The sequence below is a fragment of the Octopus sinensis genome, linkage group LG1, assembly GCF_006345805.1.
Source record: "Octopus sinensis linkage group LG1, ASM634580v1, whole genome shotgun sequence".
NCBI classification, from domain to species: domain Eukaryota; kingdom Metazoa; phylum Mollusca; class Cephalopoda; order Octopoda; family Octopodidae; genus Octopus; species Octopus sinensis.
This window is the reverse complement of record NC_042997.1, coordinates 210,185,585-210,198,084: the sequence shown is the minus strand read 5'-3', so window position 1 is coordinate 210,198,084 and position 12,500 is coordinate 210,185,585. Positions and strand designations below refer to the sequence as shown.

General features: G+C 43.5%; 1 protein-coding gene across 1 annotated transcript in view; it reads left to right on the top strand.

The window, feature by feature from the left end:
- Nucleotides 1–12,244, top strand: part of LOC115209958 (E3 ubiquitin-protein ligase RNF166) — a 17,044-nt gene extending 4,800 nt beyond the window's left edge. Inside the window, exons 2-5 of the mRNA XM_029778604.2 lie at nucleotides 5,666–5,822; nucleotides 6,956–7,174; nucleotides 10,675–10,782; nucleotides 11,800–12,244. Of these exons, the coding sequence (XP_029634464.1) occupies nucleotides 5,666–5,822; nucleotides 6,956–7,174; nucleotides 10,675–10,782; nucleotides 11,800–11,865 (550 nt within the window). The 3' untranslated portion in view covers nucleotides 11,866–12,244. The remainder of the gene's footprint in view (nucleotides 1–5,665; nucleotides 5,823–6,955; nucleotides 7,175–10,674; nucleotides 10,783–11,799) is intronic.
- The last annotated feature ends 256 nt before the right edge of the window (nucleotides 12,245–12,500 follow it).

Below are 12,500 nucleotides of genomic sequence, written 5' to 3'. Positions count from 1 at the left end.
CTTCCCAGACCCCAGCTGAACCGTCCAACCCATGCTAGCATGGAAAACGGACGTTAAACGATGACAATGATGATGACAGAGGAATTCAAGACAGGTTGCCCCTGGGAGCTCCTCTATGCTGATGACCTGGCCCTCATACCAGAATCACCACTGGAACTAGAAAAGAAATTTCGTGTGTGGAAGCTAGGTTTAGAATCAAAAGGCCTTAGAGTCAATGTAGCAAAGACCAAAGTTATAGTAAGTAGGAAGGCGAACTCATCACACACCTGTTCAGGTAGGTGGCCCTGCTCGATCTGTAGGAAAGGTGTAGGTAGAAGCTCCATAACATGTAAGCAGTGTAAGCTATGGACACATAAGAGGTGCTGGAACATCAAAGGGAAATTAACTGATAAGATAGCTTTCATGCGCGGCAGATGCACAGGGACAATAGACACCACAGACACTCAGAAAACAGATTCCATCACACTCCAGGGCGGAAATTAGAAGTAGTTGATAGCTTCCACTACCTGGGTGACCAAGTTTGTAGTGGAGGTGAAAGCTCAGAGAGTGTCACCACTAGAATACAAATAGCCTGGGCAAAGTTCAGAAAGCTCCTATCCCTACTGGTGACAAAGGGTCTCTCACTCAGAGTGAAAGGTAGATTGTATGATGCATGTGTGCGAACTGCCATACTTCACTGCCCGTGGCAGTTCACACACATGTTTTTTAATTTCTTTCCTATGGGCTTTCTGAGAGGTATGGTATACTGTAAAAATATTACACTACTCATGTCAAAATTAAAAATTAAGATATCCCACTGGAACCTTGGGACAAAACGTAAAATGAGGCTCAGGAATCAACTTTTCCCAAAAGACAAAATTCAAACTCAAATTCGTACTTCAACTGTAATATCTTTAAGGTTCCTCTTGTCTTTCACTTTTCCAAGTTCAATTAATTAAGATTGTTATTGTTCCTGCTACTGCATTTTCCCTACTAGTATGGTGTGTAGTATGCCTAATATCTAGTATATAGTAAATACTATATGTCATCATCATCATCATCATCATCGTTTAACGCCCGCTTTCCATGCTAGCATGGGTTGGACGATTTGACTGAGGCCTGGCGAACCAGATTCCAATCTGGTCTGGCAGAGTTTCTACAGCTGGATGCCCTTCCTAACGCCAACCACTCTGAGAGTGTAGTGGGTGCTTTTACGTTCCACTGGCACAAGGGCTAGTTTAGTGGTACTGACAGCGGCCATGCCCAAATGGTGCTTTTTATGTGCCACCTGCACAGGAGCCAGTGTCGTATATATATATATATATTAAAAAATCACCTGTCATCATCATCATTGTTTAACATCCGCATTCCATGCTGGCACGGGTTGGATGGTTTGACTGAGGACTGGTGAGCCAGAAGGCTGCACAAGGCCCCAATCTGATCTGGCAAGGTTTCTACAGCTTGATGCCCTTCCTAACACCAACCAGTTTGAGAATTTAGTGGGTGCTTTTTATGTGCCACCAGCACAGGACCAGTCAGGCTGTACTGATATTGACTATGCTCATATGGTGCTCTTTATATGCCACTGGCACGGGAGCCAGTCAGGCTGTATTGGAATCGGCCACAGCAATGATTTCACCTGACTCAACAGGTCTTCCCATGCACAGTATATTGTCCAATGATTGAAGGGTACTCTTAACTGGGCTGGTTATGCGACACTGGCATAGGCTACCACTACGGTCTCACTTGGCTTACTAGGTCTTCTCAGTCACAGCATATCTCCAAAGGTCTTGGTCACTTGTCATTGCCTCCGTGAGGCTCAACGTTCGAAGGACATCTGTAAAAAACATAAATGTTAGAGTGTATATATATATATATATATATATATATATATATAATATATATATATATATATATATATATATATATATAATATGTATATATAGGTAGACTGTATGACGCATGTGTACGAACACCCATGCTACATGGAAGTGAAATAAGGGCTGTGACTGCTGAGGACATGCGTAAGCTCGCAAGGAATGAAGCCAGTATGCTCCGATGGATGTGTAATGTCTGTGCATACTTGACAGAGTGTAAGTATCTAGAGAGAAAAGTTGGACCTAAAAAGCATCAGTTGTATGTGGAAGAGAGACGACTGCACTGGTCTGGTCATGTGGCAAGAATGGATGAGGATAGCTGTGTGAATAAGTGCTACACCCTAGCAGTTGAGGGAACCTGTGGAAGAGGTAGACCCAGGAAGACCTGGGATGAAGTGGTGAAGCATGACCTTCGAGCATTAGGCCTCACCGAGGCAATGACTAGTGACTGAGACTTTTGGAAATATGCCATGCGTGAGAAGACCCGGCAAGCCAAATGAGACCATAACCTGTGGCCTATGCCAGGGGCATAACCAGCCCACTTATGCGTACCTTTCGTTTTTTAGACACCAAACTCTGCTTGCGAAGACCTGTTGAGGCAAGTGATATCAAAATCAAATTCAATGACTGCATCCGTGCTAGTGGGGTGCTAAGAGCATCATCCGAGTGTGATCGTTGACAGAGAGGCTTCCGTGCTGGTGACATGTAAAAGGCACCATTTGAGTGTGATCATTGCCAGCATCGCCTTACTGGCACTTGCGCCAGTGACACGTGAAAAACATTTGAGCAAGGTCGTTGCCAGTACCGCCTGACTGGCCCCCGTGCCGGTGGCATGTAAAATCATCCACTACACTCTCGGAGTGGTTGGCGTTAGGAAGGGCATCCAGCTGTAGAAACTCTGCCAGATCAAGATTGGGGCCTGGTGCAGCCATCTGGTTCGCCAGCCCTCAGTCAAAATCGTCCAACCCATGCTAGCATGGAAAGCGGATGTTAAACGACGATGATGACTATGATATATATATATGTGTGTGTGTGTGTGTGTGTATGTATATATGTTTATATTATATAGAGAGCATTATTACACATAAATGCCCCACGCTAGGAGGGACTTTTAAAGTCAAAACTACCAAAATAAACAAATTGTACCGAATGCAATTTTCGAAGCGAGTCATTTAAAAACAGAATTTAGTTGCATTTAGTTTTTAAATGACTCGCTTTGAAAATTGCATTCAGTACGATTTGTTTATTTTGGTAGTTTTGACTTTAAAAGTCCCACCTAGTGTGTGGCAGTTATGTGTAATAATGCCCTCTATATAATATAAATAAATTTTTTTCAAGTGAAAAAATTTATAGATTTTTTTCTCTTATGAGGTTTTTCACACTAACTACCTGATAATTTCTTATGAAGATTTTATCCTATTGTTAAATTTAAAATTTATATATGTTTATATATATATGCTGTGCTTGAGGAGAGTACATGAACATGAACGTCGAAATAAATATCAATGGAAATAGTAGTTGTGATACCTGTGCCGATGGCACATAAAAAGCACCATCCGAACGTGGCCGATGCCAGCGCCGCCCCGACTGGCTTCTGTGCTGGTGGCACATAAAAAGCACCATCCGAATGTGGCCATTGCCAGCGCCGCCTTGGCTGGCTTCTGTGCCGGTGGCACATAAAAAGCACCATCTGAACGTGGCCATTGCCAGCCATGCCTTGGGTGGCTTCCGTGCCGGTGGCACGTTAAAAGCTCCAACCGATCGTGGCCGATGCCGGATCCCCCTGGCACCTGTGCAGGTGGCACGTAGAAAGCACCCACTACACTCATGGAGTGGTTTGGCTTAGGAAGGGCATCCAGCTGTAGAAACTATGCCAGATCAGAGTGGAGCCTGGTGCAGCCCCTGGCTTCCCAGACCCCGGTCGAACTGTCCAACCCATTCTAGCGCAGAAAACGGACGTTAAACGATGATGATGATGATGATGCTGTGCTCGAGAAGCTCTGTCAAGCCAAGTGAAATTGTAGCTGTGGCTGATGATGGTGCCATGTAACTGGCACTTGTGCCAGTGGCACATGAAAAGCACCTTTTGAGTGTTGGGCCTCATGGAAGCAATATGACCGATGCTAGTGTTGCATGTGAAAAGCTCCTTTTGAGTGTTGGGCCTCACAGAGGCAATGACCGTGAGCTTTGGCATTATGTTGTGCTTGAGAAGAAGACCCATCAAGCCAAGTGAAATTGCAGTCAGTGCAGATACCAGTGTCACACAAATGGCACCTGTGCCAGTGGCGTGTAAAAGCACCCACTACACTCTTGGAGTGGTTGGCATTAGGAAGGGCATCCAGCCGTAGAAACCTTGGTAAATCAGACTGGGGTCTAGTGCAGCCTTCCAACTTGCCAGCCCCGGTCAAACAATCCAACCCATGGCAGCATGGACAACAGACATTAAATGATGATGATGATGATGATTCATTTGATGAAATGCACTTGATCTGGTGCCTTGTAGAAGCTTCCGGCACACTCTGTAAAATGGTTGGCATAAGGAAGGACATCCAACCACAGAAACCATTCCAAAACAGGCTGTTGTCTGTTGCAGCTCCATAGTATGTCAATTTTGGTCAAACCATCTGACCCATGACAGCATGGACAACAGATGTTAATTGACGATAATTGACACGTAAAAAGCACCCACTACACTCGCGGAGTGGTTGGCGTTAGGAAGGGCATCCAGCTGTAGAAACTCTGCCAGATCAGACTGGAGCCTGGTGCAGCCTCCTGGCTTCCCAGATCCCGGTCGAACCATCCAACCCATGCTAGCATGGAGAACGGACGTTAAAAGATGCTGATGATGATGATGCGATTCCAGGTTATTAGCATCAATCGCGATTATCACAGATTTCACCCCAAATGGCTTATATTTTATATCTAGCCCTATGTCGTTCTCCGTTTCTAAGTTAAGGGTAAAAACCTGAAAAACACAACTGATCTTTACATACAAATGCTCAGAATAACAGCAATCAAATAATGACATCAGAGTGCACATCCAACATCAGCGATCTGACTGTTGCCTGTACTCTTGACAAGAGATGCCAGTTAGTCTTTTACACCTACAAGGCTCCTTTGTATTAACCCGAGTTGCTGGAAAATTTTTATGTTCTTTTAAGAATATTGTAGAAGGGAAACTTTTCGTAGATTGGAATTTAAATCCTAATCATCATCATCATCATTTAACGTCCGTTTTCCATGCTAGCATGGGTTGGATGGTTCAACTGGGGTCTGGGAAGCCAGAAGGCTGCATCAGGCTCCGGTCTTATCTGGCAATGTTTCTACAGCTGGATGCCCTTCCTAACGCCAACCACTCCGCGAGTGTAGTGGGTGCTTTTTACGTGCCACCTGCACAGGTGCCACGATTATAGATAACAACTACGGCTCTTGAATTGTACTCCACAGGAATCTTAAACCTTCCATTCCATTAGAGATTGATTGTATTCTCCACAAAGAATATTTTGGCTTTGCATGTTTCTCCTTGAAATGTGATGTCTGTACACATTTCACCCATGAAATGTAGTTTATCGCCCGTTTACTCAACCTCAGTTTCCCAATTTTTCCCCATGTATCCGCATTAATGATAGAAATATCCCTACCCGTATCCAGCTGTTGTTTAATGTTTATTTTTGTTTGTATGAATATTCTTGTTTTTGTGTTGCATTCACTTTCTGCTGAAAGCACCTCAGAACATTTTCCATTCTTATTGCTATTGTCTAAAAAGGTTGGTTTTTTTTGCCATTGCATCTCTTCTTGTTTGGTTCCAGGTTCTGCATGGATTGTATCTCGTTGTCGATGGCTCTAGCAGAACCAAAATGTCCCGTCTGTCGGACAGTGTTTAATCCTCGTTCTGTGCACACTGCAACGGACATTCAGGCCAGAATATCAAATACTGAAGGAACATGTCAGTGGTGTGTGAAGAAGGTAAGCATTGGCAAGGGGATAGCCATTGCCATCTTTGTAATCTCTCTCTCCTTTCTCTCTCCCCACTCTCTCTCTCCCCTCTCTCTTTCCCTCTCTCTTATAGAGGTCATTGGCTCAAGTGACCTCTTTGGTCATCACTCATTGAGGACATGTCTTGTGCTGATGCTATGATAGACTGTCTCTCGTACACTCTGTGAAGTCCAGAAGACTCTTTATCCCTGTCTTTCCGATGTTTATCAACTGTTTATCCTCTCCATTTTCTTATTTGCCTTATATATATATATGTGAAGGTGCAATGGCCCAGTGGTTAGGGCAGCGGACTCGTGGTCGTTGGATTGCGGTTTTGATTCCCAGAATAGGCGTTGTGAGTGTTTATTGAGCAAAAACACCTAAAGTTCCACGAGGCTCCAAAAGGAGGTGGCAGCAATCCCTGCTGTACTCTTTTGCCACAACTTTCTCTCACTCTTTCTTCTGTTGGCCTGCTCGCTTAGCCAGCGGGTGGCGTCATTTGAAGGCTAACACAATGCAAAGTGCATTGTGACCAGCGACGTGGAGCAACATCTGATAGCCTGGTCGGTCATGTGATCACGTGATATATATATATATATACACACATACACATACATACATGCATACATACATATATATATATACACACATACATAGTTATATGTATGTATGCATGTATATATATATATATATATATATGTATGTATTTGTGTGTGTGTCTGTGCTTGTGCCCCCACCATCGCTTGACAATTGATATTGGTGTGTTTATGTTCCCATAACTTAGCGGTTTGGCAAAAAGAGACCGATAGAGTAAGTGCTAAGCTTACAACGAATAAGTCCTGGGGTGAATTTGTTCAACTAAAGGTGGTGCTCCAGCATGGCCGCAGCCAAGTGACTAAAACAAGTATAAGAATGAAAGAGCAAAAGAAGAAACCGCTGGGGTTAATGGAATGGGTTTTCCCCCTCCCTCAAAACTATAGGCCTTGTGCCGAGAGCAGGAAGGATTATTTTGCAGTAATTAGTTTTAATTAGCCTAGCAATGATTATTCTTTATGAGCAGTGGTTGTGTGCCAATGCCATCCTGCCACTAATGGTTTTTTTCCTTTCTTTCTCTTTTATTCCAGATGAGTCTCTCCAAGTTGAAGCAACACTCAATGCAATGCAGCAAGATGGACAAAAAAATGCCCCAGTTCAAACCTGTAGCTCCTACCTCACAACCCTGTCCTAGCAATGTCCCCAACAGATCAACGTTCCAATGTCCTTACTGTGGTGTCCGTAATCTCGACTGTCCATCTTTTGTCCAACACTGTCTCACGCATCATTCGACCAGCAATGCCAAAGTTGTAAGTCCTCAGCAGTTTCTTTCCTTCTTTACTTTGTTGTCATAAAAAGAATGTACCAGTAATATACTGGTACAGCACAGTGGTCGTGGCAGTGACCACGATACATTAGATTCTATAGATGTAACTGGTGGAATTCACAGGTCATACTGATGGTGGTCAATGAGGGTCAGAGGTCATATACCTGGGGCTAATTAACCAACCAAACCAAAAAGAGACTTAAACTGAGTCCATCAGTGCTAATTGATGCTAATTGGTACTCTGTTGGTTGTGCTGATGAGGGTTCCAGTTGATCTGATCAACAGAGCAGCCTGCTTGTGCAATTAACGTGCAAGTGGCTGAGTACTCCACAGACATGCGTACCCTTAACGTAGTTCTCAGGGAGAATCAGCATGGCACAGAATGGGAAAAGGCTGACCCTTTGAAATACAAGTACAACTCATTTTTGTCAGCTGAGTGGACTGGAGCAATGTGAAATAAAGTGTCTTGCTCAAGGACACAATGTGTCATCAGAAATCAAACTCACGCCTTTATGATGATGAGCCGAATGCCCTAACCACTGAGCCATGGCCTTCACACCCATCAGTGCAACAATTACTGACAGGACTGAGTGGTATGACCCCTTATCATTCATCATCATCATCGTTTAACGTCCGTTTTCCATGCTGGCATGGATTGGATGGTTTGACTGGGGACTGCAAAGTTTCTACAGCTGGATACTCTTCCTAACACCAACCAATCCAAGTGTGTAGTGGGTGCTTTTACGTGCCATCGGCACGAGGGCAAGCGAGGCGGTTCTGGAAACGACCACGCTCAAAAGGTGTTTTTTAAATGCTACCTGCACAGGAGCCTGTCTGGTAGCACTGGCTATGACCATGCTCGAATGTTGTTTTGTCACATTCCACTGGCACAGTGCCGCGGAACTGGCAACGACCATGCTCGACTGGTGCTTTTCACATGTCACCGGCACGGGAGCCAATCCGTGGCCCTGGCAACAATCACTCTTGGACCTGCTTTTAACATTCCTCTTGCACAAGTACCAATCAGGTGGTACTGTCATTGGCCATGTCAGTGATTTTGATTTCACTTGCCTCAACAGGTTTTTGCAAGCAAAATTTATTCTCAAATGAATGAGGGGTACTCATAAGTGGGCCAGTTACACCACTGGCATAGGCCATGGGGGTATGGTCTTACTTGGCTTGTCAGGTCTTCTCATGCACAGCATATCTCCAAAGGTCCCAGTCACTAGTCATTGCCTTGTTATTTAAAGTAGAATGCTGACCTCCCCAGCCTTGTTGTACTCTATGCAGGTGCATACATATGTGTGTGTGTGTGTGTGTGTGTGTGTGTGAATGTGTTATCCTTTCCTTGGAGAAAGAAATAACGGGCAAGGATAAGAAAGACAAGCATGGAAAACAGACTAAAACAAAAGGCATAAGGTGTTGTGGTTAAGAGGTCAGGCTACTAACCCCAAGATACCAAGTTCAATTCCAGGCAGTGACCTGAATAATAATAATAATAATAATATTCTGCTCAATACCACAGATTTGCTTGTCAGTTGTTTGACCTTAATCAGTTGAGCATGTCCCTTAGTGGCTGACGATATGTGCATCTCTGATCACGAGCAGAAGAAGTGGTGGGGAGCATCATAGCCATGTGTTGAAAGGAATTCTTAGAGGTCTGGATAATTCACCTTTGGAAACATGGGTGTTTTGTTCATCATCCTTAAACGATCCTTATTCAGGGACCTTTTGAGTGGGATGGGTTATTTGACCGGAAGAAAATTCTAACTGAGCCCCACCTGTAAAGTCATGTGCTGTTTATCTGGATATGAGATCACCATGTCGCGCACATATGGTTGTGATGCATGTGCCTGGTCTACCCTTATCAGACAGGTAGTCATGATGGGTATATTGGGCTTCGTATATTTTACCGCAGTGTCACTTTGATGGCATGCACTGCTCTCTCACTCAATAATAATAATAATAATAATAATAATAATAATAATAATAACAACAGTTTTTAAGAGGAAATATGAGGAAGGGAAGAGATAGAGTTTCGGAGAGATGTAGTTTGGTCTGTTGGGTGTAGGGTGTGTGAAGGTTCTGTCATGTGTAGGTGGGACACAACGCTTCTAGAACTCAGTTTTGCTGATGTGTGTGGGTCTTCACAAGAACCTCATCTCTCCGGACATCTCGGTCCTGTGTCATTTCTTCTGTGAGTCCCCAACATCCTAAGATCAGTCCTCACCACTTCATCCCATGTCTTCCTGGGTTTCCATCTTCAACAGCTACCATCTACTTTCAGTGATATGGTTGATAAAATGACATACATAGGCCCAGGAGTGGCTGCATGGTAAGATGTTTGTTTCACAACCACGTGGTTCCTGATTAAAGAACTTCACATCACCCAGTGCCATGTCCTGATGCATTTGGGTTGGGGATTGTCTTTCATTCCTGTATATATTGCTCTTCATCAATTAGTTAAAAAAGCATGATTTTATATATATATATATATATATATAGGAGAGTAAAGGAAAATGGAGACAACTGCTCAAGATATTATTTGAATAATTTATATCACTACATCACCGACATGTTTCAAATGATGCATTAAAATAAATCTGAGTGGAAGAATAATGTGAAAAAATGTATCAACCTCATCAGGGAGGAGATTAGAAATAACATTGCTTACCAATAAGCCATTTTCACAGATATATATATATATATATGTATATAAATATATATGTATATAAATATATATGGGGGCACAAACACAGATACACCATATATATATATATATGAGCCTCACAGAAGCTATGACGAAAGACCGAGACCTCTGGAGATATGTTGTAACTGTGAAGACCCAACAAATGAAGTGAGTTCATGGCTCACAGGACAGCCTGCTGTGTTAACCTTGGATCGTAGAGTGACCCGCTGTGCTTGAGGAGACCGATTGAGTCAAGTACGTCAACACCAACATCAAAATGAAAATCAAATGGAAATTGTAGTTATGATGCTTGTGCCAGTGGCATGTATAAAGCACCATCTGAACATGGCTAATGCCAGCGCCGCCTGACTGGCGTCCGTGTCGGTGACACGTAAAAAGTACCAACTGATCATGGCCGTTTGCCAGCTTCCTCTGGACCCTGTGCCAATCAATGTTGGTGTGTTTATGTCCCTGTAACTTAGCAGTTCGGCAAAAGACACCAATAGAATAAATACTAGGCTTACAAAGAATAAGTCTTGGGGTCGATTTGTTTGACCAGCATGATCACAGTCAAATGACTGAAACAAGTAAAAGACTAAAAGAATTATCCAGGTTGCATGTATTGATGTTGAAAATGGAATTGGTATAGAAGCATTTGGAATTGGTTGTCTTTTGTGAGGAACTGATAAACTCTTTCATTGTTTTCTTATTTGGATTATATTAATTTCAGTTTTTCAGGTGTCTTATTTGTGTATATGTATTACAGGTGTATTGTTTGTTTGCATATTTTACAGGTGTGCCCTATATGTACCTCTATGCCATGGGGTGATCCCCATAGACTCAGTGCTAACTTCATTCGTCACTTGAGCTTGAGGCATCGCTTTGAATACGATACATTTGTTGTAAGTATTGTGATCATGGTTTTATTGTATGTTATGTCCGACACATTATTTTTGGTCAGGTGAGTGGTACCTAGTCTTGTCTGACCCATTGCTGGTTTGGAAAACCCAGAGATGAGAGACACAGGTATTGACTGTGTGGTAAGAAGCTTGCGATACATTTCTTGTGAACATGGTTTTATTGTTGCCAGCTCTCTCTGGCTCCTGTGCCAATGGCACATAAAAGCACTATCCAAATGTGGTCGATGCCAGCTCCCACTGGCACCTGTGCCGGTGGCATGTGTAAAAAGATTCAAACGAGGTCATTGCCAGTACTGCCTGACTGGCCCCTGTGCCGGTGGTATGTAAAAAGGCACCCACTACACTCTTGGGGTGGTTGGCATTAGGCAGGGCATCCAGCCGTAGAAACATTGCCTGATCAGATTGGAGCCTGGTGCAGCCTCCTGGCTTCCCAGACCCCAGTCGAACCATCCGACCCATGCCAGCATAGAAAACGGACGTTAAATGATGATAATGATGATGATGTCTAACATATTATGGTTGGTCAGGTGAGTGGTATTTAGTCTTGCCTGACCCATTGCTGGTTTGGAAAACCCAGGGATGAGAAGCACAGGTATTGACTGTATGGTAAGAAGCTTACTTCCCAACCACATGGTTCTGGGTTCAAGACCACTGTGTGGCACCTTGGACGAGTGTCTTCTACTGTAGCCCCAGATCAACCAAAAACTTGTGAGTGGACTGAGTAAGGAGAAACTGAAAGAAGCTTATCATATATGTTTGTGTGTGTTTGTTTATCCTCTCCGCCAACATTGTTTGACAAAAAGACCGACAGAGTAAGTACCAAGTTTTAGAAAAGAAGTACTGGAATTCATTTGGTTGACCAGATATTTTTCGAGATGGTGATTTAACATGGCCAGAGTCTACAGACTGAAACGAATGGGGAAAAAAAAAAATAAAAGCAGAAGAAAACACTGAAATGATGATGATGATGATGATTAAAATTTATCTTTTTTTTTCCAGGATTTCTCTAAACATGAGCAAGAGATGATTGAAGAAGCTATAAAAGCGTCTCTCCAAGACCAGTGATTCCTGACAACCCAACCATTGTGATGGTGCTGGTGGTGACGGTTCCGGTCGTCGTAGCGGCTTCCTATTTTTTCTTTCAACTTATTTAATGCAGCCCTACACTCCCTGTTCCTCCCCCCTCTCTCTCTCTCTCTCACTCACTCTTTCTCTCCCTCCTCCTCTCTCTCTCCCTCCTCCTCTCTCTCTCTCCCTCTGTCTCCTCTCTCTCTCTGTCTCCTCTCTCTCTCTGTCTCCTCTCTCTCTCTCTGTCTCCTCTCTCTCTCTCTGTCTCCTCTTCCTGTTACTCGCTGCTGCTACCTCCTGCAACATTTACTCGGTTTCCTTGTAAAACTGTGATTTGATGATTTTAAAAAAAAAACCTGAAAAAGAGAGAGAAAAAGACTCCAATGCGATTGTTGGAGGTGTCTGGTTGTGGGTTGGTAGACAGCATGGAACAGCTTGGCTGATTCTTGGGTTTGTGAGAAACAGCGCCATGTCAACCTGTAGGATTCATTGACCAATATTGGGGAGAGAAAGCGTTGTCCCTTGTCGAAAATGGTAGCAGGCTTAACATAACAAAAAATTGGGTCCACAGCCCAGAAGAATTCCTGGGCTTGGCTTGGCAATTTGTGTGCTACTAATCAAATAGTGGGCTT